This window comes from Emys orbicularis, chromosome 2 (genome assembly GCF_028017835.1).
Source record: "Emys orbicularis isolate rEmyOrb1 chromosome 2, rEmyOrb1.hap1, whole genome shotgun sequence".
Lineage (NCBI taxonomy): Eukaryota > Metazoa > Chordata > Testudines > Emydidae > Emys > Emys orbicularis.
The window spans coordinates 47,837,727-47,865,714 of record NC_088684.1 but is presented as its reverse complement, the minus strand read 5'-3'; the positions used below and the strand labels follow the sequence as shown (position 1 = coordinate 47,865,714).

The 27,988-nt window shown below is 41.1% G+C and overlaps 1 protein-coding gene across 1 annotated transcript in view; it reads right to left on the bottom strand.

Annotated features, from left to right (window-relative positions):
* Positions 1-27,988, bottom strand: part of MMP16 (matrix metallopeptidase 16) — a 241,528-nt gene that overhangs the window by 119,261 nt on the left and 94,279 nt on the right. Inside the window, exon 2 of the mRNA XM_065398847.1 lies at positions 5,876-6,024. Within this exon, the coding sequence (XP_065254919.1) occupies positions 5,876-6,024 (149 nt within the window). The remainder of the gene's footprint in view (positions 1-5,875; positions 6,025-27,988) is intronic.

Genomic DNA, 27,988 nt, shown 5'->3' with positions numbered 1-27,988 from the left:
AGGAAAATGAATCCTCAAAGCTATTATTGGAATGAGCTCTGAAGTTATGTCAAAGTTTCAATATTCTTGTAGAGAATTTTGTTAGCATTGTAAAAGGCTTTATACTCAAGAGAGGGATTTAGTATAAAAGATAAGAACAACTAGTAGCCAATGGGAATTCAAATTTCAGCATTCTATCATTTCACTTCAGGTTTTTACACTCTAAATAGTTTACCAAATCCCCAAACACCATGATTTATTACATCTTTTTTTAAAAAAAGTAATTACTTCCACATAAGGTTTTAAAATGTCATAAATCTGTCAAATACATTATGCTTGTATGCTTTTAAATTGGAATGGCCAAATTATGACCTACATATCATACCATGTTCACGACTACTAACCTTACGTTAAAGGGAGAAGTGTGGCTCACACAGACTATAAATCCCACTCTAATTCAAACTGAGGCCTTTGCACATCACGTGTTGGCTCTCTAGCCTTGTATCAAATCATACCTCTCTATATTAAACCTGCGAGGAGCTGCAATCTTCTTATTTTAGTGCACATTAAGGTTAGACTCCTAGCAAACTGACAACATACTCTCAGCTCAGCTATTTTGGGTACCTCAAAGTTTTAAGTGATTTCTTCAATGTCCAGTGTCAAGAGTCCAAATGCAAATCATTAATACACATCTTCTTTATCACAAGAGTAAATGCAGATTATAAACACTTTATGGTATACAAGATCTTCTTGGTCTTTTTTATTCTTAAAATGATATAATGAATATTAACAACTCTATCCTCCCACGGATTGCAGGGAAGCTTTACATGGAGAACACCACTAATGGTCATCACATTTGTGTATTTTGGGTATATTCTTTCCCCCAATTCCCCTCTGTATCAGTAGGTGAACTGACAACTATAAAGCGCATTGACCCCCTGCATTTCTGGTCAGTTTGGAAACAGCATAAGTTGATAAAAACAGAAATGGACTTTCAACCATAAAATATTTTCTCAAGCAACAAAAGGGAAATAACTGTTGTTTACGAAAACAGAGGCTTTCTAGGAATCTTTTCCCTTAGTTCATTATTTACACTTATATTTTAACCTGTATAACTCATCTGTGTAACAGCTTTTTTAGAGTATTATTTTAAGTGAATTCAGCACTTAAGAAAGGTGCCAGATTGACAGCACTTGTGACTAAAGTATTTTCTTTGGCCACAGGATACTGCACACCAAATTCTGCTCTTGGTCCATCAATGTAAACAGTGAGGAACTCCACTGAAGTCAATGAAGTTACACCGGGGTGGATCCAGAGTAAATGAGAGCCAAATACGACCCAATAAATACACAGAGCAGCCCCAGATTTCATATAATTCCACTCTAACTTTGTAAATCTAGAGAACCTTGTACTGAATATGTCTGTGATTATTATTCAAGCTAAACAGAGCACTAGATAGACTATACTTCACAAGTAGGGGTGGACAGCAACTTTTTGAGTAAACTTTGAGTTGGCAAATGCCAACTTGTCAAAACCAAAACTTTTCACAGATATAGTTTTGAACCTAGATCACACATATCCAAAGAGAGTTCCCTAACCACCAAGCTATAAAATCAGCCTCTCTTGTGCTGGTCACATGAATATTTAATTTATACAAAATGGAACAGTTCAAACAGAAGAAATTGAAAAAGGCTGAGTCTATAACCTAGTGGCTAGGACACTGGGCTGTGGGACACACTGATTCAAGGTCCTGTTCCAAATCAGGTACAGCAGGACTTAAACCAGGTCTCCTACTTTGCAGGTAAGTGTGTAACCAGTGGACTATTGGCTATCATTTGCTAAGAGGGGAAAGAGTCCCTCTTTCTCTCTCTCATTTTTTCATGGACAATTTTGACAGGTTGCATTTTTGTTCTGATGTGGAATAAAAATAAATGTCAAAACTTCAAACATTTTCACTAATGGAATACTTGTTTTCTGGCCAGCCCTATTAACAGGTGCTCTCAGTTGTTAAGGCTATTTAAGATCAAAAAAGTATGTGAGTATCATATTTTTCAGAAAGAAACAGAGGAATGATTTGGACCATTTTTTAAAGAAGGAACAACCTTGATTACCAAAACAAGTTGCAAAGATCAACATTAGATTCAGCAACAGAAAAAAAAAACATTGAACATTTAAAGATCCCATTGAAGGGTATTTTGTTTTGTTTTTTTTCTTCAGGGTTGCCTTCTCTTATCCTTTATTTCCTTCCCACCCAACCATGGCATTACATCATTTTCCACAAGAGTCTGATTTAAAGTCCATTAGTGAATGGAAATCTTTCCATTAACTTCAGCAGTCTCTGGATCAGGCCCTTAGTCAGCAAAGATGGATGTGGTTCCCTTCCCTCCTTGTGTTAGGCAGAGGGAGTCTTTGGAGATTGATGTAAGATGTTCCATTTCATGCCAGGGACTAAGTGTGCTGCCTCTGTAGTAGTTTGTATCCACAGCTAGTCTAGAGAACCAAGTTTAAGGCTTCAGCTCAGAAAATGTGCATGGCTAATCCTCGTACATTGTTTTCATATCAACTGCTATGGCAGCTACTAAAACAAACCACTGTTTTTGATTTAATAGCTCAAAATTTCTGCTCATTATCATTTCTGAGTATTAGACTGACAATTAATATATAGGCAGCAGAAGCCATGGAGAAGTGGAACTCTACCATATCGTAATTGTTTCTGCAGAAACAGGCTTGTAGAGAGCTTCTGAAAAGGGTATTACTAGAAGCATGCTCATTATTTGACTAAAAATAAAAGAAAAGAAACAATTACAGAACATTTCTTTCATGAACTTTGTCAAACATCACATTCTATTTAGAAACTTGTGAACTATAATACTATCACCGGGGCAGGCAATTCTCTACACTAGAGCACTTATTCTAGAGCACCTGTGTTTTAATTAATACAGTTTTGGCAGAAATGTACATCAGATGATTGCAGAATAGCATAGCTACTCTTTTTGCCATAGCTTACTACAGTAAGTTAGACTTTTGTTGATTTATTTCAGGGAAGTGAAAATGTAGAAAACTGATCAAATGTGTTAACTTTTGAAAACATCATTTGTATGAAATGTTGACTGTGATTATTAATATATGGATGTCATCATGTAAAATACTAATGCAAATGCCAAACAATGTTCTTACTGGATTTATCAATGTGATTATGTTTTTGTTTATACAATCTCCTTCCAGTTGGCATTCAATGATTTCTTTCTTTTCCACCTCTTTCTCCCAAGCCCCATCTATAAAACAGTTATCACGTTTCTCAAGCTCCCTGCTAAACAAATTCCAAAATATACCAAGAAGGCCATTATGGAAATAGCATGTAAAAAGGGACAGGTGAACACCTGTAATATTTTTGTATGCCAAAATATTCCTTAAGGGATATTTTGTTTCATACAAAAACAAAGTCCTCCCAAGAGACTACTGATGATGCTGTCGCTGCATATATTTCTCTGCTAATATTCCCAAAGTTGGTTCCTATCAAGAAACTGCATTAAGTTATTTTAATTGTTTGTCCTCTGATGACTAAGTGGTATGCTGTAATCTCTTCTCAATGATAGGGAAATAGGCAGATAAAGCCCTGTGTAACAAGATGAGAACAAACTTTATTTCTACTAGGTCCTCATTGCAGTATTTATTTTGTACAGTGAGTGTCGTCTGTTGGTTCCCAAACTTTTATTACCAGGTTTATTATCCACAAAGGAAGAAATGTAAAATTGTCAGATATTTCTAGCTGGGGAAAAAAAGTGTTTCCTCTCTCAAGATCAGACTGTTCCAAAATATTACAATAGCTGAATAATTTAAAAGGACTAATTCTGTCCTTAGTTACATAGGTAGAGCTTCCATTGATTTCAGTGGTCAAATGGATGTAATTGAGGGCCAGCTTTGGCCCAGTGTGTATGCTCCTCTCTCAATATAAATGTCCGATGGGCCAGATTCTGCCTTCAAATTACTCTCATGCAACCTAGTTGAAGTCAAAGGAAATGTGTGTAAGTGAATGCAGAACTCACCCCAAGTGGCTTACGTGTGCCTAGGAGAAAAAGACAATATTCCAGAGTCTGTACACTGTAATTCTGTGTGTGAATAAGCACATCATGCTTTACTACCTACACTGAGGAAGACAGATGATCAAGTATACAAGAGAACACAAACCAAAAGACTGGAATTGCTGTGTAAGACAAATGTACTTGGATCCCATGTGGCACGGAAATAAAACAGGCTTGCCAATTTTCTAGCTAACATGCCCACTTTAATTTAGCTTAGTTTGAAATTTTTGTGCATGTACAAATATTTTTCTTTCAGACTGAAGCTCTTTATATCTGCTGCTTGACAGCCAATAGCAGAGAATGGCCACTGCTTTTCCCCTGTTTGCCACTTCTTATCCTTCCCTTGCTGCCAACTCACAACAGATTATTTTCCTTCCTCAAAACCACCACTAATGCAGCTTTTAAAAACCCTATAGTAGGTGGCGCAGCTGCACTCTCCCTGCATAGCTCAATCATTTTAGCTCTGCAAGGAACCTGATCTGTAATCACCACTCTGGAGGCTGAATCCGAAACATACTTCTGAACCTGGCTATTTCACAAGGCAGCATACACTTTCTGTTTCTCTTCCTGCTGCATTATCTGTTACAAGGTCTTTTAAATTCGTAAGTCCAGGGATGTCTGACCCACTCACCTCCCCTTAGGGCTGCCCTAAAAACTGCTTCGCTTTATTGCTTTTCAGTGCAATAATGCATGTGCTAGTGGGATACAATGATTTTTCCAATCCTTCTTTGGCATCAGGAGTTTAGGTAGACTCTTTCCTAAACTGCTAAGTGATTAAAAAAATCATTCCTGTCCGCTATTTTACCATGAAAGAATAACAACAAATGCCACATAGGGGGGTAGGGGTGCGGGGGAGGGCTGGGCACAAGGGAGAAGAATTCTTTTCAGAAAGCTTTTTGTTAATTTTAGAATAGGAATATGGATTCATTTGCATGTAATAACCAGTGGATATATTGCCACGGTGCTATATTTTTCCTCTCTTGATAGTCAAGCAAAATAACTTATCTAAAAAAAGAAATAAAATCCCCATTAAGTTTCAACAGAGATAAGGCAAGCAAACAGTTCATTTGTTACAAGTTTCCAGGTTTGTTTTCTTAAGCGTGCACTACTATACTTTTATTATTATTCTTTTTATTTGACATTGCTTTATGCCTTTGTACATGAATTTCAATCATGATGTTGCACAGAGTTAGGCTGTGTACACCGATATAAAACTCAAAATGGCAGTGAAATCATACATTATACGCTCAAAATGGCAGTGAAATCATACATTATACGCTCAACATTTCAGAGAGCTTGCAAAACTAAAAATCTATTTTATATTAAAATGATCATGTGTGTTTATGTCACTGGAAACCATTAAATGAATGTACCAGTTGACAGGCTGAAAGATTTTTGCATTGAGGAAGACAAAGGAATCTTCCTTGAAGATTTTCCACCAAAGGGAGAGTCCCCTTGAAATTTTTATGACCTCCAAGATACTTTTTCTGACATTTTTCTTATCCACTATCAGCTGCCTTCTGCGTCTCCTTCTGTGTTATCTATTAGCCATTCCCACAGTTAACCCTCCAATCCTTTACTTTTAATCACACTTCAAAAGCAGAGGGCAAAGCAGGGCTGACAGTGGAAATTTGCCAACTGGCCAGTCTGAAATAGAGCAGAAAAAAAGAAATGACAGTTTCATTCCCCATTTGAAATTGCTGCACTCTTTGGATATCCCAGTCATTGCAGTTCATGTGCTTTCAAGTTCCTACAGTCCTACTTTATTTTGTTGAAATATAAAAGTTGAGAGCACTTCAGTGCCAGTTACTTACTCAATTGTGTTCCTGTCCACTTTTCCTGTCATATTAATGCCATAGAACTGCTGCATGGCAGCTATAGCTGATTGCATGGTCTCTGCAGAGCGCAACACCGACATGCTGGAGTCAGTTGGTGGAAGGTAGCCATACTTTTGTAACCATACCTGCAATGACAAGTACAGTTCCTATTACATAGAAATTACAGTTAAGTAAAATATTACCTAATAGTTAGCCTCCATGTCATATCTGATGAAGCTTTTAATTCACCAAACATAAATCATGTTAGTTAGTTTGTAAAGAAGAAATTCTTTGGGGCTCTTATTTCACCAACTTTGCTAAGGATTCTGCTGTTTTAAGACCAAGAGCAGTTTATATCCTTGAGCCAGTTCTCATTATTATCTGCAAGTGCCAGCTTCAATTATTTACAGTATTTATTTATTTCAAGTAACAATTTAAGCACTTATCCCTGGCTCTAGGCACTTCCACCAATTTTTAAAGCAGACAAACTATAAACTCCACCACACATATGTCAAATATAATTGACTACCCACATGGTTCATAATAATATTTGCCCACTATAACAATAAATCCACAATAGCTCTTACACACAATGACACTGTTCTTATTTCCTCCTCAAACAGCCATGAAGAAGATGGGTTTGAAACATGCAAAGAAGGTTAACAAGTCCTTACTCTCATAGGCAAAAGGGTGGGGAGAAGGGGCAGGAGGAAATACCAGAGCCAACGCTCACTCCTGGTGAAAACCTGCCAACAGCCTCCTCATAGACTCATAGACTCATAGACTTTAAGGTCAGAAGGGACCATTATGATCATCTAGTCTGACCTCCCGCATGACGCAGGCCACAAAAGCTGACCCACCCACTCCTGGAATAATTCTCTCCCTTGACTCAGCTGTTAAAGTCCCCAAATCATGATTTAAAGACTTCAAGTCGCAGAGAATCCTCCAGCAAGCGACCCCTGCCCCATGCTGCGGAGGAAGGCGAAAAACCTCCAGGGCCTCTGCCAATCTACCCTGGAGGAAAATTCCTTCCTGAACCCAAATATGGCGATCAGCTGAACCCCGAGCATGCGGGCAAGATTCTCCAGCCAGACCCTCCGGAAAATGTTCTCTGTAGTAACTTTTAATATCCCATCATTGACCATTGTTACTAATTACCAGCGATGGCACGTTATTGACTTATTGACTAAAATCACGTTATCCCATCAAACCATCCCCTCCATAAACTTATCAAGCTTAATCTTAAAGCCAGAGAGGTCTTTCACCCCCACTGTTTCCCTCGGAAGGCTGTTCCAGAACTTCACCCCTCTGATGGTTAGAAACCTTCGTCTAATTTCAAGCCTAAACTTCCCGACGGCCAGTTTATATCCATTTGCCTATGAGGGAAGATTGATTGGGGTTGTTTAGTCTGGAGAAGAGAAGACTGAGAGGGGACATGATAACAGTTTTCAAATACATAAAAGGTTGTTACAAGGAGGAGGGAGAAAAATTGTTCTTCTTAACCTCTGAGGATAGGACAAGAAGTAATGGGCTTAAATTGCAGCAAGGGCGGTTTAGGTTGGACATTAGGAAAAACTTCCTAACTGTCAAATGAATCAGATGAAAAATGTAGAGCCTCCTCAGTCCTACTTAGCCTCATGTTAGACCGTATGCCTGGCCGGATAAAAATGCACCAACTGAGGTCCCCCTGTGTCATTCATCCAAGTCTTGGTTATACATGCAAAGTTGAAAGCCTTATTGTTGATCAAATCATTGATGGTGATAACTTTATTAACCACCAACCATCCATGAAAGATGAAGACCTGGGTCATTGCCAATGCAGGAACAAGACTGTTATATATGACTGAAATGAAATCCTCATGTTTATCAGCAGCTCAGAAGTCTTAACTCAAGTAGGCTTAAACTGTACCTGCCTACTATATCCATAGTTTGTATTCAATCAGAAGGATGATGCTGTGCTCATCTGGCTCTACAAAAAGGGAAGGTGTCCTACCAGGTCAGTATTAGCATATGCCCTGCCCACTGCTGCCTCAACATACCATCTCAAAGTACAAATGCGGCTCAGCCCAATAGCAATGTTCTATGCAATGGACGAGATTATACTGTCAGGTCCCATTTGACTGCAGCTTCCACATTTGGGGCCAAAGTTCATTTACTTCATACATTTCTGCTCTCTGTAAACCTTCTGGTTGATCAGGTCTCTGAATTTCAAGACTTCCCTGTAGTGTTGTCAAATAATAAAAATCCTACCTGTTGCAGTGCCCTCTACAGGAGATCCACATCTGTTTTCATTCTTGGATTCTCACTCCCTAGGCTGGGGCCGCAGGGAGTGAAATGTGAGATAGAGAAACGGGGAACATAGTCTCCAGCAAATTAAAGACACAGTGGATGGACTTTAAAGGGAATAGGTACAGCTCCCCTAAGCAGAAAGTTGATGGTGACACTATGGAGACCCAAGAATGAAGTTATTTTCTGGGCTCACTTATCACCTCAGAACAGAGCAGGTGAGGGGAAGCAAAGACTTGCAGAGAGTGAGAACTATGCAGGAAATTAAAACAAACCAATTAAGTAAAGTGCGAAAGAAAAGTCGTTCTTGACAACACTTTGCTGTTGCCTGAGACAGTACCAGCTTCTTCCTCTGGTATTCCAAATATGGATTTGTACCCTGTGGAGCAGAGACTGAGATGTGCTTTCCATGCAGATGCTCATCCCAGATGGCAGGAGCACATTGTTTTTGACTGCAGTGTAGGCTTCCGAGGCAGTCTATCCCTGATCCCCTACTAGGGCTGCCCCACTTCCAATTCTGACTCTGCTTCACGGCATAGCACAGGCAGCATTGCAAGCTGGGAGGGAGGGATATAGAGGGAGTTACCAGTGTCTGACTTCACCAGAAGCTGATGCTCCACTCCCCTCCATTAGGGAAGTGGTAAAGAGCAAGAGTGCAAAGGGGAGAAAGCAGGGCAGGTTGATACGCCCCATGACAGGGTGGGAGAAAAGTGGGTAGGGTGGTGGTAGAGGAAGCACCACAGTGGGTACAAGAGAAAGAGAGAAGGATAGAATACCCCTCAAAGATCAAGAAGAGACCAGTGTGTGAGTAGAAGGCTACCATAATCCTCCCTCAGTCTTCAGAACAATAACAAGTAGGGGAAACCACTGGCAGTGTATGGGAAGGTCACATGAATCTCCTCTGGAGAGGTTTCTCTGCAGGTTCAGCTAAGCCTTGAGGATATGTCTCTAAACTGATCCAACTGCTGAATCTTTGGGATTGCTCCACTGCTGTCATACATATCAGTTTACATCGTTGTGCCCTTTCAATGCAGCATCATGCAGCAACACAAGGGAATAAATAGAGGGCTGCAAATATAGGAACTGATGGCTCCCGTTTCACTTCTATAGTTTCCCCCCCCCCCCCCCCTCTGGTAGGAGAGGAAATTTTTAATAACTCATTCAAAATCTTTTAGGTTCTGAGTTCCCAATAATTAAGATATACACAAAACACCTAATTTAAAATTCAGTAAAAGGGACACACATCCCTCCAGTAGCTGGGAGGCTCCTAAACCTTGTCTTTTTCAGAGAACATCCTCTGGGGAAAAGTTTCAAATGCTGGCAACTATAGAGGAGACATTGGAATTTTGAGTGAAATCACAAACAGAGGAAAGCAAGAAAATGAGGTAGCTGGAATAGGAGGTAAAGAAAAGCAATTCTGGTCCATCTTTGCAGAAATTGTCCTTCCTCAGAACTAAAATTAGATGTATCCTATGTTCTAATCCAATGCAGGAGTGATAATGCAGTGTTGTCAGGGAAGTATATTTTCAGAACCCGTCTTATACTCTAGGGAGCTCATCTATCATGAAACAAGAAAATAGTGAAGTACACTCCTCATACATGTAATGACTGGGGTTGCAATGAAGACTGAACCAACTCTGTTACCTAGTTAACAGTGATAAAGTCTGTAATAGATTTCACTCATTCATGAGATTAATATAAAAAGATGCATGTTATCTCAAGTACAGAACTTTCCCATCATGCAATAATCTGTATGTAACCGAAAAGGATTCTATCGAAGTAGTTTTCATATATATGTTTTTTACTCACTGTTTACAATAACCTCTTGGAAACCTGAAGTGTTTCGTAACCAGTTTTTTTCCCCTCCACTGCATATGCATACTGGTTTCTTACTAGGTTACCAATAAGCATCAGGCTGTAACAAAATGATTTTGGGAGTATTTTAAGAAGAAATAAAGCATTGGGACTGAAGCATTTGACATGAAAAAATAGAATCCCACAAATTTTAAACCAAGTATATGAAGTGCCTAAGTGACACAGGAAACAATGCTTATTTAAAGCAAGGGGGAGGGAGAAACAGGATTTCAATAGGAGGAGCTTTCTCAGGTATTTAGGTACCTGAGACTCATTGAAAGATAATGGGATTTAGGCACCTACATGCCTATGTCACTTTTGAAAATGGGACACAGGCTCCTAAGTCACGGAGGCACTTTTGTAAGTGTTACCATATGTCTATGTGAAAATGTACACCAATGGAGTTTCTTGAGTTACACTACAGTCCTTCAACCATTATACGGCCTTCTTAGGGCTGCCCCAATAGTGCATGTTGTAAGCTGATAATGGTGTATTCTAATTACAGGCCTACCTGCTGTAACAAACACTGACTTTTCTGTGACAAGCTGATGAGGCAGACCAGAAACTATTATTTACAGAGAACACTATAGGGTAATTTCTGCTCTGCTTCCCCCACCTCCTCGCCCCTATATTTCTGATTTCACCAGTCCTGTACTGAAGGGCTCTTTCTCTTTTTAATGCCCCGAGAAACAGCAGTGGCCCTTCAAAGAGCACAGAAATTTGGGGTGCTTTCTGCAGCATATCTATTCAGTATAAAGCTTCCTCGGATGACAGGATAACACATATTTTGGATGGGGGGAAGTAGTAGATATCATCCTATCTCAACTTCAGTAAGGCTTTTGACACTGTCTCTCATGACCTTCTCATAAACAAAGTAACAAAACATAGCCTAGATGAACCTACCATAAAATGGGTGCACTACTGGCTGGAAAACTGTTCTCAGAGAGTAGTTATCAATGGTTCACAATTGAGCTGGAAGGGTATGTTGAGTGGGGTCCCACCGGTTCTGTTCAATATCTTCATAAATGATTTGGCATAGAGAGTACACTTATAAAGTTTGTGGACGATACCAAGCTGGGAGGGGTTACAAGTGCTTTGTAGGACAGGATTAGAATTCAACATAATCTTGATAAAATGGACAAATGCTCTGAATTAAAAAGGTTGAACTTCAATAAGGATAAATGCAAAGTACTCCATGTAGGAGGGAACAATCAATTGCACATACACAAAATGGGAAATGACTGCCTAGGAAGGAGAACTGCAGAAAAGGATCTCAGGTTTATAGTGAATCACAAACTAAATATGGATCAACAATGTAACACTGTTGCAAAAAAAGCAAACATCATTTTGGAATGTATTAGCAGGAGTGTTGTAAGCAAGACACGAGAAATAATTCTTCCGCTCTACTCAGCAGTGACAAGCCTCCACTGGAGTGTCCTGTCAGGAAAGATGTGGACAAATGGGAGAAAGTCCAGAGAAGAGCAACAAAAACAATTAAAGGTCTAGAAAACATGACCCTGAGGAAAGACTGGAAAAAACAGGTTTGTTTAGTCTGGAGAAGAAAAGACTGATTACAGTCATCTAGCATGTAAAAAGGTGTTATAAAGAGGAGGGTGATAAATTGTTCTCCTTAACCATCGAGGATAGGACAGGGGCTTAAATTGCAGCAAAGTAGATTTAGGTTAGACATTAGGCAAAGCTTCCTAACTGTAAAGGTAGTTAAACACTAGAATAAATTATCTAGGGAGGTTGTGGAATCTCCGTCACTGGAGGTTTTTAAGAACAGGTTAGACCAGTGGTGGGCAACCTGCGGGCTACATGTGGCCCATCAGGGTAATCTGATTGCGGGCCATGAGACATTTTGCTGACATTGACTGTTCGCAGGCACGGCCCCCCACAGCTCCCAGTGGCCGCAGTCGCCGTTCCCGGCCAATGGGAGCTGTGGGAAGTGGTGGGCAGGTATGTGCTGGTTGCCGCTTCCCGCAGCTCCCATTGGCTGGGAACGGAGAACCGCAGCCACTGGGAGCTGCGGGGGGCCATGCCTGCGGATGGTCAACGTCAGCAAAATGTCTCGCGGTCCACAATCAGATGACCCTGATTGGCCGCATACAGGCCGCAGATTGCCCACCACTGGGTTAGACAAAGACCTGTCAGAGATGGTCTAGATAATATCTAGTCCTGCCTCAGTGCAGGGGACTAGACAAGGTGACCTGTCAAGTTACCTTCTAGTCCTACATTTCTATAACTTACCAAAGATAACATGTTAATATGACATAAATAACAGCAACATAAACAGTGGGAGATGGTATCCTAGCCTGTTAATAGTATCTATAAACATGGATAATAACTATAGCAATTAACAAATGAACTCAACAACTCTGACTGGAGTGTTACTGATTGGTGGAATCTGAGATAAAGGAAACAAGTTAACAACTAAGAAATCCTGAATCTTCAGAACCCACTGATCTGGATGTAATAAACAATCCCCTTCTTTGAAACCTCATATTGGGGTGGAAGAAAACTTAAATGGAAACAACTATCCTCAGAACTTCACAAACAACAATCCTCTCTGCTAGTGCAAAGATGTCAAAACAAGTGTTTAGACGGAACAAAGGAGGAACCAAACTGTTGGCCTGAAAATTTAACAGATGTCCTCTCTTTCCAGACAGGAAAAAAAGTGACTGAGTTCTTGTCTAGTGAATTACTGAAATAAACTGGATTGCTTTCTGAGCCCCATTGCCAGTACAAACGATCATTGTGACAGTTCGGGGATATGTCTGCGTCATGTAATGAATTCCAAGTTGTTTTATGAATGTCATTTATGATTGTAACCTTCATTGTGGATTAGATCATCCATCCTGCAGCAGGGAACTGACATCCACTGGAGACACCTATGTCTGGGAATCAGTGACAGAGCAATCAAGGGTCAGCAGCACTGGAGTGGAACAATAGGTCTGCAGCTAGCAGGAGCCATTTATTTTGAATGACTTTCTACCCAGAAGCTGACTAGGTAGGTGTGGGGGCCAGGGGCCAGTGCCTGGAAACTCCCCAATAGAAGTTCCTGGGTAAGAAAGCTGACAAAGGCTGCTTTTCCGAGCAAGAAGCCATTCCCGCGGCAGAAGTAAGACAGTCACCCCAAGAAGGACACACGGGCTGCGTAGTCCAAGGATTCAGACCAAACCCAGGACTGTCAGAGATAGTCACAATGAGGAGGGATGTGTTCAGAATAGTTGCTCTCCTAAGATCTAACACTGTACTGTTGTTTAAGAGTAAAAGTGTTCAGGAGGGCTGTGGCACTGGTTCCAGGGTCAGGACAGCTGGACTGTGGGGTCCCACTTCTTGGACATGGGATCTATACCGGGGAGTGCAACTGAAACTCCCAGTCACTACCCAGACCCAGGGTACTTGGAAGCACATGGGATTCAGCAGTTGGACCCAACAGCAACAGACTGCTATCCAGCTAGAGAGTGGGTTGGGACCAGTTGTGACATATTATGACCAAAAGCTTGGTCCTGGAAGGAAATTTCTTTGGGAGACATGATTCAATTATCCACAACAATTGTGGATTTATTACTGACTGAAGACTGAGAACCTACTTCACAAATTATTCAGGACAATGCTCTCCACTCACTAACAAAAATGTCTGAAGAAGTCTATTATAAAGCCAGGCCCATGGAACCACCTCCAGACATGAAACTAACAGTCCTAGTAGATGTAAACACTCCCTCAGAGAGCATATGTTGAGAGATGTTATCCTCCTTATGGCTTGCTGGATTTTCTGTAGCCTCTTAGAAAATGAGAATACTTTTATGAGGCGTGTGCTGTATGGAAGAAATTGGCCAGATAAGTAAGATGCTGGAAAAGGTGAAGAGAAACTCTTGAAACTTCTAGAACTAAGTCCTAGAAAGCCTGCAGAACCATGTTTATGCCTACTTTGATTAAATCCACAGAAAAGTCCCTAGAGGGGGCAGACTTCCATGTACACAGTTAATGACATTCTTTTTACTGAGGGCTGCTGCGATATCTCTGTCATATCTCTCCAGATCTTCTGTGAGATGGCCAAACCACAGGCAAGAGCTATTGTGCACAATATATCCAGGGTCAAACAAAGATAAATCTGGTGGGACAGGACAATGTGCATATGAAAATCTGTCCTGCAGCCAGATAATTCCATAAAATAACAATTTTATTCACACCAAAACTTAACTCTGAAATCATAGAATCATAGGACTGGAAGGGACCTCGAAAGGCCATCTAGTCCAGTCCCCTGCACTCATGGCAGGACTAAGTATTATCTAGACCATCCCTGACAGGTGTTTGTCTAACCTACTCTTAAAAATCTCTAATGATGGAGATTCCACAACCTCCCTAGGCAATTTATTCCAGTGCTTAACCACCCTGACAGTTAGGAAGTTTTTCCTAATGTCCAACCTAAACCTCCCTTGCTGCAATTTAATCCCATTGTTTCTTATCCTATCCTCAGACGTTAAGAAGAACATTTTTTCTCCCTCCTCCTTGGAACAACCTTTTATGTATTTGAAAACTGTTATGTCCCCTCTCAGAGACATATGCTCCTGAATTTACCTGAGAATAAATCCTTTGCAATCTGTGTTCCTGCTGACCCAACAACATGAAAAGCAATCTCATGAGAGTACCCTTTCCTTTTCTTTGAACTGGAAAGACATTGGGACAGAATTATCCAGGACAGGAGCCCATATTCAGTACACTAATCCTCTATTATTTCTGTCATGACCCACACATATGCAAAGTACCACTCCAAGTCCTTTGAAATGGGATAACCTATACTCTACACGAGCAAAACCAAACATGCTCCTGAACAGTCACAAGGTTTCCCAATCTCTCTAATCTTAGGTCTGCAAGTGTCTGCTCCTATCATGAGGATTAAATAAATGATTCCCAGAGAATCAGGAAACTGAATAGGTGTCCCATTTTATTATTGTTTGGGGAGGGAGAGAGGGAGGCTCTAATTGGGAAGGGTCCCTATTGTGCTAGTCTGAACAAACACAAAATAAGAGGGAGTCCCTTCCTCTTTCATGATGAAAGAGTATTTGTGCATTTTCATGATCATTTTCTGAAGTTTTTGCTCAATGGTTTCTGTAATGCAGCTTCCAAAGATATACGGTCAGCTTCTACTCAGCTAAACATCCCAGCGGGTTGGATCTTTATATAACGTTAAACAGGCTCCCTCTAAAACCTCACAATCTTCCATGTCCAAAACAGGCTCACCTTACCTATGGATATTGTCCTGGGGAGAAGCCGTCTCAGAGGGATAATGGTGGGTCTACCTCCATCTTGACCTACCTAAGAGGGGGAGATACCGGGGCTGTAGGGCTTCCCCTTTCTCCAGGGGACTTTCTACGGAGGAGACATGGGCTTCTCCCCCTTCTTTCACACCCAGGAGTTAGCCTCGGGCATCTGCCAAGGGTCCCCTCTTCCCATTTAGCTCCCTCACAGCTCCTCCTATTGAAATCCTGTTTCTCTCTCCCCCTTGCTTTGCCTCACTTCTCCTGTGAATGATATCCATCAGTCTCTGTGTGCTCTCCAACAGATGTCCCCCATTTGTGTACCACTTCATGCGCATCCTTTCTGTCATTATCCCTTTCTATGCTCCACCACCTAAGCCTGCTCTGTACAGGCCTATCTAATGGCAGGAACATACAACAGAACTGCTCATGCAGCTGCCCAGGACACGGAGCACTGCTGGCCACACCAGGATAGTTAGCATACATGCAGTGTGTTCTAGAGGAATGAGCATGAGGCTGACAGTCAGGAACCAATCCCGCCACTGACTCTCTGTGTGGGTTGGGAAATTTGATTGACCTTTCTGTGCATCAGTCTGTACAACATGGATAATATTTACCTACTTCCCTCCTCACAGGGTTGCAAGGATTTGTAAAGGGCTTGGAACGTGTAAAGTGCCATATACTTGCTATCGTGATTTAATGAGGTCTCTAGTACAGCAATAACTAGAGTTCAAAGTGCTTCTTTCTCATCATTACAGTACAGAGGATTACAGCAAGTTGAGGGGATAAACCCTAGCATGCCTTGGTATTAGCATTTCTTTGATCCCCATACATTTGCACTACCTCACCTCCAAGCTGATTATTTCTGTCTAAATCTATCTAATCTATATACACAGGCTTTATCTGTAGTGTACTTGGGAGGAGGGGTGTTTCTTCCAAGTCATTGGCTTTAATGGTAAACAGGGGACAGATACAGCTTGCTGCTTTCTTCCTACAATTTAACACTTTTTTCTCTTCTTCACCTCCTCTATTTTAGATTCCACTAAGATATAAAAAATGATCACAGACATATGTCCTCACCATACCAAAAAGAAAAAGATAAAGATAAAGAAAAAGAAAGACAATCTACATCTGCTGCCACCATCTCATAAGAAGCAAAGAAGTGACTGAAGGTGCTTGGTGCTCATTTTAAATGCTGCAGAATCTTCTGAGCTCTGTGAATGATCACTGCAGCCTGTCAATTACTTCCTGAAAGAAGCACCCATCAGTTTTGCCTATGTTGGCTATGTGGGGGTAGAAATAGCTTCGTTGCCTGTATAAGAATTTAGCTTCATTGTCTATATAAGAAAAATAGGAACTATTGTATATACATTACTGCTATAAAATTAAATTTGCATTGCTATTTGGCATTCCTGCTAATGTAATTTTGTATATGTACCTACATATATGATATTGACATAAAAAAATTGTCCTTTGGATATGTCCCAATAGATGGTTTAATAAAAGTGTAGAAACTTTGTTCTAAGACATTTACACAGGAAATACATACATACATAATGTACTAACAGATGGTGGCGTGCTACTTTAAAAAGGCTCATGGGAAGGTAGTCCATTGTAATAAAATCAAAAGGTCAAGCTGCAAAGTTCCTTTGGGGAAATGATTATTGAAACCACATCTGACATTTGGTATTTGAAACAATTAGATAAAGTAACTACTATTGCACTTTCCAAGGCTTTAAGTTTGCATCAGCAAATTTATGGATTACAAGATAAACATCTATAGGAAACTTGTGTTAGTCAACCCGTTTTTTCTTGTTGGTCTCAATAGCACTTTTATTTAATTTCCCGTTTCCTCCTCATTTTTTTCTATCTTTTTACAGCCCTAAGAAAAAACAAATTTTGAATTCTAGAAATATATCCTTAAATATAAATACAAACAATCGTGTTCTCATATTTCAGTTGAGACCAGATCTGCAAAATAATAAAAACCAGACCGAAGCAAATTAACAAATACCATACCACACTGCACACTCAGGTGCATACAGTCAATGTGTAAAATTCTACAACTGTAGAGAAAAATAATCTAAATTAGTCCCACTGAAATCAACAGCAAAACTGACTTCTGTGACAGCAGCATTGTACGTCACTGAAATGGAAGCTATTGCCTCTTCTTTCCCTTCCACTCCTCTCCCACAACTAATCCTGTCCCCACTCCTTGCAATACATATTCTAGCAGCTCAAGTTTCAGTTCAGATATATACTTTGGGGATGTAGAGATAGTAAAAGGTTATATTCATTGCTGTTCAGTATTTTTAAAAGCTTCTGATAGAAAAACTTCAGATTCTATTATATTTGCAATCATTTCCAAACTTGTGTGAGGGAATATTTTTGAATCCCATGATCAAAATAGCCTTTTAAAATAAATTCACACTAAAGTTACTTTTAAACCTTATATTTCTCATTTCTGCCTGTCTCTTCTTTTCTCAAAAAAGTCAGCTATTTGAGACCTAAACTTTAGAGATGCTGTGGTTCAAAGTTGCCTATTATTCTGCTAAACAAAGTTTTGTAGTTTAGAATCAGGCTTTTTTTCTGATTATTTCATAAAATTATAATATTTTAAGTGCCATAATGGCTCTTTGAGAAACTTTACTCCTGTTTTCTTTAGAAGCCTGGAGAAGATAGATGGGCTTGGATTTTATAAGGAAAATAAAGCATATGACTATAACCAAATCATAGTCTCCTATGGAAATACAAGAGAGGGTAAGAAAAGGCCACAGAAAATTGTGCAAGGCTCAGTCTTTGCAGTTTCCATCATATCTTCCTCTACAGGTGAGGCAATAGGGGGTTAGTGGAGGAGGCAACGAGTGTAATCTCCCCAACCTATGGATTTCCTGGGGAAAGGAACCCCCAATCTTGGGAGCAGTTTATGACTGCCATTCAATTGCTCTGAACCCCATTTTCCCCAGGCAGACACCATCTGTAGCTGTGCAGTAAGTGAGGATTGGATTTCTAATCAGAAACCACAGGAGTCACCAGGAAATGGTTGTATGGAAAATGGCTAATCTACTACTCCATTCCCACCTACCCCACCTTTGAAGCCTTGCCTTCAATACTGGAAGACTGCTAATCCTATAGTGCTCCAGCAGAAGAGTTTTCATAGGGATTCCAAGGACAGGGGAGACAGTGTTGTGGAGCTAAAATTCCCCACTTCCCTAGGAGAGTTCTGTAGGAGAAGGGTGACTGCTCCTGAGAAGGTAGCAGCCAAATGGAAACTACTACTGCAATTTTATATACTTACCTGCAACCGTTCTCACTGATGTTCGCCACAGGTAACCCTTGTTTTAGTTTTCTCTGCTTTATGTGTAATTTACATGGAGCCATGCAGTAGCTCTGTACTGTAAACAGCAATGGTGACAATGCCAGATAAATACATTGATATTTTTATATCCCTTTAACAGTTTCCATTTCCTTTATGTTAATTCTGGTCCAGTAAATATGACAGTTTGTTAATAGACTGGCTTTTCACCATGGTTCAAATCCTACTTAGGTCACACATGAAAATGAGTTTAGTGATTCATCTTAGTGCCTTGTTCGACATTTGCCCATACTTCAAAATCACCATAAAATGTGTCACAACTGGCTTCATGACTAGATTGATAAGTATGTTACAGATGAGGTACATTGACAGAACTATGTGTAGAAGACTGTATAGCTCCTGCCTGCTAGCCTGCTTGCTGTGCTATGGACCACAGTCACTTCTGGTACAAAACATCCATTGACTGATGACAGAACATGACCACTGTGGCTAGCTGTACTAGACCCTCACTTTCATGAACCTAGAAGCCATCAAATGTGTTCACTTGAAAAGTAACTGAATCCCATTTACTTAGCAGATGTATGGACTCCTTCCACAATTATTTGAAAGACAACACACATTTCAGTGCATCTGCAATTCTCCTTTATATGTCACTTTCCAAAATTCCTTTTGTTGTTGTTGTTGTTGTTGTTAAAGGGGCAGGAGTACTAAAGTAAAAGGGGATGGCGTGGTGAATGGTGGATTCATGCCAGTGGGTAACGTGACAAGGTGATTCCTGCAAACAAGGGATATACAGTAATTGCTTCAAAGCAAACCAGGAGACTGTTTCTTATTAGCTCCCCTATGGGGCTACTCTCATCATTACTTCAATTTGAAATGCAGTAGTGCAATTTTTGCGTGGCTTAATTAGTGGCCTGATAATGCGCACTGCTGAGCTTTCTCAACTGTCATAGGTTTCAATGGGAGTTGAGGGGGCTCAGCACCTTGTAAGGCTCAGCAAGAGGTCCCCAGCGTCCGGCAGGAGTAGAACTTACATCTGCATTTGTAATTAGAAAAAAATGGCTCATTAAAAGTGAGAACATTGTTTTCTTTACAGTAAACTTGGGTAAAATTATTTCCTTTTATAACTTATGCATTGTGCTTTTCTCTGTACATGCATTATCTTTCTAGCTCAAAAAATACAGCTAAATTTAAAGATGATGAAAGGGGAGTGAGAGAAACATTTTTTTTTCTAAGAAGCATGATCTTCCATACAATTAAGGAAGATAATATGCAAAACAATGCCATCTAATACATTTTAGAAACTGCATTTGTAATGATTAAACATAATAGGTTCTGTATTCTTGTAGCGATGTCATTAGCATGCTAATCCTGTGAACATTATGTTTAAATATTTCAAGCAGCATCTTATTAGATACTCATTTGTGTTCAATTTAACGTAAGTCATTTTGACTTGATCTACTATAAACTACTGGCAAATTAGAGATGGGCCAGCCCTATCATCCAGCAGCTAGGTCCACCTTTTCAAAAGGGTACACATATGTTTCCATAGGTCCAACTCGCTAGTGTACAATTCCTGATACACAGGCACAAGCTGAAGACTTGTACATGTGCACCCTCCCAGACTGTGTGTATATACCGATGTGTGCACTCAGAATTGAGTTTAACACAGAAGTACACACACTTTTGCAATTTTGGCTTTGAAAATAAGAAACCAGCTTTGGAAAAGTGGTAGTGCCGTTAAATATAAATGTGTGAGCTGAATATTTGATTCTCCAGGTCTTTTATACATATATGAACAGCAACAAATACTGGGATTAATCACAGGGGGATAGGGCCAAAAAATAGGGAGGTTGGGAGAGTAGCAGTGACTTTTCCCCTTTCACTCCTCTCAGCAGCCAGAAGATCTAGTGAAGCAGTAGTGAAGACCCTTCCCTCTCACACGAACCAAGAGATGCTTCATGGGCAGGGCCGGCTCCAGGCACCAGCAAAGAAAGCAGGTGCTTGGGGCGGCCAATGGAAAGGGGCGGCATGTCCGGGTCTTCAGCGGCAATTCGGCAGCGGGTCCCTCAGTGCCTCTCGGAGCGAAGGACCCACTGCCGAATTGTCGACGAAGAATGAAGCAGCGCAATAGAGCTGCCGCCGAAGTGCCGCCGATTGCAGCTTTATCTTTTTTTTTTTTTTTGCTTCGCCACTTGAGGCGGCAAAAAAGCTGGAGCCAGTCCTGGTCATGGGAGAAGAAGCACAAAGTTCTGTCTCCGGTCCTAAGGGTGGAGTTTCATATTTATTAGTCATGTATTAGTGAGAGGAAATTTTGAAAGCTGGAGTCTTTGGGCAGGCCCAGAGACATCACCCTCCCAGATTTTTCAGCATCCTCTCCCTTTCCAGTAGATATTGTGGTTTACAGAATCACTGAATCACCTCAGTTGTGCTTTCCACAAGGTCCAGTATTATGATTCCTGGGAACCTCGGTCGCTAGAAAAGAAATATCAGTACATGCCTCTCCCTCCAGTCCCATTGGTAAAAAGTGAGACATGACTAGGCTGTGAATAGGCTTGCATTGGCTGTGAAGTTTCACAAAAAAGTCTCAAGCAACAGGGACTTCTGAAGGCATATCAGATTCCAGATGGACATAGGTTTTTTGGTCCCTCACTTCTCTCCAGGGATTCTCTTATATATTTCCTTTCCAGGTGACCTCTCTTGATCTAACCAACTCTCCTTCTCCCTAGACTACTCTCACTGTCCTCTCATCGGAGCAAGGAATTTGTCTTTTGATCAGCCTGTTCTACCTGCACCTTGTGCTTTAGGGATATGCTTCCAGATAGTGGAGGCCCTTCAGACTTCCTCCTACCTCAGGACTCCTCCCAGAGTGCACCTTGAAGTAATATCCTATGCAGCCATGCTTAAACCATATCTGTCGAGCAACCATTTGATTGCTTCTAAAACCTGCCTCCCATACTCCTCCAAATGGTAGATTATTACTTTTATATTAGTTTTTACTAGGTATCCAGCACACTGAATTTGATATTTAAACTAAGGGAGGATGTTCGTGGTGGAAGCATACTCTAGCCTCGGCTTCAAATGGCTTTCACAGATGACTGAAAAACAAAGTAAAGCTAAAGCATTTGATAACTGCAAAAGTCATTAATTGGCTGTACATGACAGTATTGGGAATATTATTCCTATAGCACAAGATGAGGGGAGATAAGTGTTTTGAAGGTCTGTGTTTCTATTTTAATAAAATAATAATTTAAAAATGAATAAATAAGAGCAACATGGAAACTGCCACAAAAGAGTATATCAGGGATGGTCTGTCTAGACCTGTATTCTTTCTCTGACAGTAACAACTTCCTCATGTTTCAGGGGAAGGTGTTTGAAACCTTTACTGGACAATTAGGGAATAACTTGGCCATGGAGGAAATTTCTTGCCCCAATCAGTTAATAGTTGGCTTTTGTCCTAAAGAGGCAGGGATTTTATCCCTCATACGTTTTTACTCTAACACAATCAGGGATACAATCATTTTCAAGTCTTTTTTCTAAACATCCTACTAGGCTCTTGGACTGGCTGTATTGTGGCAATGAGTCACAGACGTTAATTATGTTAATAAAAAAAAGGGTTTCCTTTTTCAGTTTTAACTTTGTTCCCTTCCATTTTTATTGATGTGCGCACACATGTCCGAGCAGCCTGTTTCAAGGTGATCAAGGGTCATGTAACAGTTTGAAGGCAGGACATCCTATAAGAGGAACCTGCTCAGTCAGGGATGGAGATGCGGGGTCAGAGGAAGGACCTGGGATGCATCAGCCAGGAGAAGGTCTGAGAGGAGATAGCTGCAAGAAGCAAGCGAGGAAGCTTAATGGAGCAAAGCTGTAGGAAATGCCATGCAGCATGACCTGTGTTTTGGGGAGTTAAGTGGACACTGAACTGGTTTGTTAAATAAAGAAAACCCTGAAGAAAGGGACTGAAGTTCTTCTGCTTTTCCAAACGATATGTGATGTATTGGCTGGTGAGTTGGCCCACAGGGTGTATGTGCAAATGCTTTACTTTCCCACAGAGGGCTAGAAAGCTGCAGGGATGCGTGCCTACACATCCTGTGGCTCCTACAAGTATAACTGAAAATGTTTGTGTCATGTCAAAATACATTTGTGTTTAGGTTCAGAACAAGCAATTTATTTTATTTATTTCTATAGGGTGACTACAGAAGCTGAAATGTCAAGTTCTGTACATGACACTCTTCATAATAAGAGACATGCACTGACCCTTCTAAAATTTTTACTTCTCATTATTATACTACAAAATATATTGAAATTACTTTCAATTCCCCATTCTTGTGAAGGTTCTGAGATGTTTCAGACACCATCCAGTAGGTACAGAACCCAGCATTGTGTTAGAAAACCTTGGAAAGATTGTTCCTTCACACTCATTGTCATGTTCTTTCTTTCTTGAGCTCCCAAATCTGAAAACTATTAGTGCTGGAAAAACAGCTGAAGCTGCTCGGAAAGACTGTTTTGACCTTCTTGCCAAAGGAAGATTATATTGTGAAAAGTCAACTTAGATCTCAGACTCTTCAAATTCAGTGAGGATGTAGCACCTTTAAGGAACTACTCTGCCACTCAAAAAGCTTCCAGAGTGACTGCTCTGTACTTGAAAGGCACCGTGGCCAACTTTGAAATAGACAAACTCAAGTGCAGAACTGAAGCTCTGCAAAAGCTGCATTTTGTGGAAACATGGGCCCCAATTCAGCAAAGCATTGAAGCATATGTTTAAGTCTATCCCTATGTTATCAACAGTATTTATATGGTTCCTTTTACCATAATATCTGAGCATCTCACAATCTTTAATGAATTTATTCTCACAACACCTACAGTTGGGATGTAGAACGTTATTGTTATCCCCATTTTACAGATGGGGAGCTGAGGCACAGAGAGTTGGCCAAGTGACTTGTCCAAGGTCACACAGGAAGTCAGACACAGCTCACCCTGCTGCTCTGTCCGCGCTGCACTGAAACTCCCAGGACCCACTGAGAAGGTAAAATTGAGGGCTGGGCCCACATGAGCCCTGATAGCATCAGCTCCCACCTTGGTGAGCTCCCTGACACTTGCTGAGGGGGAGGACATCATGTGAGATCACAGGCTTCTTTACAGAGCTGAGATTGGAAACGGACACAAAAACCTCTCAGGAAGGTAACAAACCAATATTAGCAGCCTCTGCAGAAACCCAGTTCCCACTGGACTTTTATTCAGTAAAGCACTTATGCATGTACATAAGTCTCTTTGAAGTCAAGGGGAGTTAAGCACATGCCTCAAGTTGCTTAAGTGTTTAGCTGAACAGGGAAGGATGGCTGAGTTGGGGGCTAAGGAAGCTTTTGGGCCGAATTTTTAGTTTTCTGCAATAGGGAACCACACAAATGTGTGCACATCTGTTGCTCAGCTACACCCCACTACATTCATACACAGAGATTAACTACATGCTTAAAACACTTTTGCACATCCAAATGCAGAATTTAGCCTGCACATGAGCATGTACACACTTCTGTAGTTTCCCACTTGGTCCAGATTTGAAAACATGCCCCTTTCTTTATCAGACTGAACATCATTTGTATTGAGGGTCATCATTGTACAAACAAGCCTCATTATTCTGCCCTTTACGAAACTTCACATTATATCATTCTTTCAAAATAAATGTCACCCTACTTCTCAGCAATGAAGATTCAACATTACTAAGACTTCATAGTCATTATAAACTATACTGAATTAATTAGCACATGATGGGTTATTATTATAAATAATTAAAACCAACCACATTTATCAAAATAAATGAAGTACTTTATGATGACATATAATTGTTGTTCACCTTCTAATTCACAAAAATCAGTTAATTACAATGTCTCCACGTTGACTGCAAATTAGCAAAAATTCTATTCTTACTCATTCAACAACCAGAAAACTTTTCTATGAAAGTTGATTTGACAGTAACTTTATAAATTCTCATTATGTAAAATATAAGTCTTTCCAATCTTTAAACTGATATACAAATCCTAGTTTTGAAATACAGCTTTTTTGTGTATATTTATAAAACAAAAAAGACCATCAAAAAATCATGTTCAGATTTGACAAAAATTCCTCTCCAGAATTTGTCTTCAAAGAATTTCCTTATATAAGAACATAAGAACGGCCATACTGGGTCAGACCAAATGTCCATCTAGCCCAGTATCCTGTCTGCCATCAGTGGCCAATGCCAGGTGCCTAGGGTTGTCAGGCATCTGGTTTTCAACCGGAACGCCCGGTCGAAAAGGGACCCTGGTGGCTCCAGTAAGCACAGTTGACCAGGCTGTTAAAAGTCGGATCGGCAGCTCAGCAGGGCTAAGGCAGGCTCCCTGCCTTCCCTGGCTGTGCATGGCTCCCAGAAACAGCCAGCGTGTCTGGCTCCTAGGCACAGGGGCAACCACGGGGGCTCGCGTGCTGCCCCTACCCAGGGAACTGCAGCCAATGGGAGCTGTGGGGGTGGCGCCTGGAGGTTCAGGCAGTGCGCAGAGCCCCCTGGCCCTTCCGCCTAGGAGTTGGACATGCCAGCTGCTTCCGGAAGCGACCTGAGGTAAGCACTGCCCACCCGGAGCCCACACCTCAAACCTCCTCCCCTGAGCCCAACCCCTTGCCCCAGCCCTGAGCCCCTTCTGGCACCCAAACACCCTCCTGAAGCCCACACCCTCTCCCGCACCTCAATCCCCTGCCCCAGCCTGGAGCTCCCTCCTGCACCCCAAACCCCTCATCTCCAGCCCCACACCAGACTCTGCACCCCCAGATGGACCCTCACCCTCTCCTGCACACCAACCCCCTTCCCCAGCCCAGAGTCCTCTCCCTCACCCTGAACTCCTAATTTCTGGCCCCACTCTGGAGACCACACTCCCAGCCAGAGCCCTCACCCCCTCCCACACCCCAACCCCAACCCCTGCTCCAGCCTGGTGAAAGTGAGTGAGGGTAGGGGAGAGCGAACATTAGAGGGAGGGGGATGAAGTGAGTGGGGGTGGGGCCTTGGAGAAGGGGAGGGGCAAGGGTGTTCTGTTTTGTGCAATTAGAAAGTTGGCAACCCTACAGGAGCCCCAGAGGGAATGAACAGAACAGGTAATCATCAAGTGATCCATCCCGTCGCCCATTCCTAGCTTCTGGCAAACAGAGGCTAGGGACACCATCCGTCCCCATCCTGTCTAATAGCCATTGATGGACCTATCACCCATGAATTTATTTAGTTCTTTTTTGAACCCTGTTATAATCTTGGCCTTCACAACATCCTCTGGCAAAAAAGGTTGACTATATATATATAGTCAACCTTTATATATATGTATAGTCAACAAATGAAATTTCAAAGTTACAAAAATATATATATGTATAGTCAACTATATATATTCAACCTATAATATATATATAAAATATTAGAGCTGATCAAATTATTTTCCAATTTCAATGAAATTTCAATGTTACAAAAATGAAAAATAAAAGTAGACAAGAATTTTATGGGATATTTCGCCCCATTTTCACCCCAACTTTAGAGATGGTTTAAATTATTCAAATTTCAGAATTTTGAATTTCCACATTTTCTGAACACCGAAAAAAACTCTTAAAAAATTATTGTGAAATGTTTGGCCCTTTCCCCCCACTGCCAACCAGCTCTATTAAATATCACATGGAGGCAAATCTACGAGTTCTCCTAACCAAGAGCAACACTGATCCCAAAGTGTGGAGTTTATTTTAGAACCTAGGTGTGCACGTAGTGCCAGTTGCACAAAATAAAAACAAAATGTTATGTCTTACTTCAGCTCTACCAGACTAGCAGGTCAGTCTCCTGGCAGGAAAAAGAAAGCTCAATGTGACATTTTCACATAGGGAATAATTAGGCATGTACTAGAGCAGTGGTCCCCAACTTTTCCGTGTGGCGGGCGCCGGACCGAGGACCGTGGCCACCGGACAAGCAGCCGCCGAATTGCCGCTGAGAAGCGGCAACGTCAAGAAGCGTCGCTGCCGAATGCCGCCGAAAAGCAGCGTCATCAAGAGGCATTGATGCCGAAATGCTGCCGAAAATCGGCGGCATTTTGGCGGCAATGCTTCTTGACGTTGCCGCTTCTCGGCGGCATTTCGGTGGCTGTTTGTCCGGCGGCCAGTAGGCGGGTGCACATAGATGGCCCGGCAGGCGCCATGGCACCCGCGGGCACCGCGTTGGGGACCCCTGTACTAGAGACTATACTGAAACTTTTTGTTACCTGCAGTAAGACATTTCTTTTAAAGGAGAAGAGTGAGAGAAGTTATAAAAGAGGTATGTAAATTAATGAATTTTATAGACAGCCAATGGGAGCCACTATTTGTCCTTGGTAAAATTTTCAAAAGCACCTAACTGACTTTGGAGTCTAAATCCCATTAACTTTCAATTAGGCTCCTAAATGCATGTCACTTTTGAAAATTAGATTTACGTTCAGATTTTTAAAGGGAGTTAGGCACCTGAATCCCTTTAAAAATCTAGATCTTAGACACATGTCTATGCATGTACAGATAGTGTCACTCCTGGACTGCTTAAAAGGGCTATTCTAAGACTATATGCATCGTAAGAATCTAGACACATACTAAAAAAAATCATTTTTGCTTTCAATATTAATTTTATGCAAATCAGAATTATTTGTTCTCTCTTCAGTCAATACTACACATCTCTCTTCTAAGGGGAATGAGCAATCTAAGGTGATGTATTTTATACCCAGGAGAGAGTAATTTGGAAAAGCCAGTGGTACTCAGAAGATGCTCGTATTCAATGTAATGCCTTCCGTGGATGATCGAATTTCCTCTGAAGATATAATTGTCATCATTTGATATCCTGCTAGAAAGCTTTGATGGGGTGGATTTTCTGTGGAACCAGACAGAACTGGAATTATCTCTTCCCTGCTCAGACAGTTTTGATTACGTTTATTCAAATTAATCTCTCAATGCAATCATTTATTATTTTGTAACTCAGCTCATGTTTTCTTTATTAACTAATACTCTAACCGCAACAGAATTGGGGGGAAAGGGAAATGAATGCTGAGCATGAATATAGCAGGAACCAACAAAATAATAATATTGAAAGTGCTCCAGGCCACACATTCTGTGTCACAGCAGAAATTGGAAGGTAACATATTCTGGCTCTCAGCTCCACGTCCAGCCAACTAGACTAAGCTGTGCACACTGTGGATCCTATTTCCTTATATTCTTCTTCAGGCCCTCTTTGTTCAGACCAAGTCATTCATTTGAAGTCTACCTTTGTAGCTTCTTTCATGTGGTGCTGAATGTCTGGATCCCTTCTGACCCTATCTAATACACCATCACCCACTCTTCCGTTAAGTCCCTCTTAATTACTAAGTTCTTCGGAGTGGG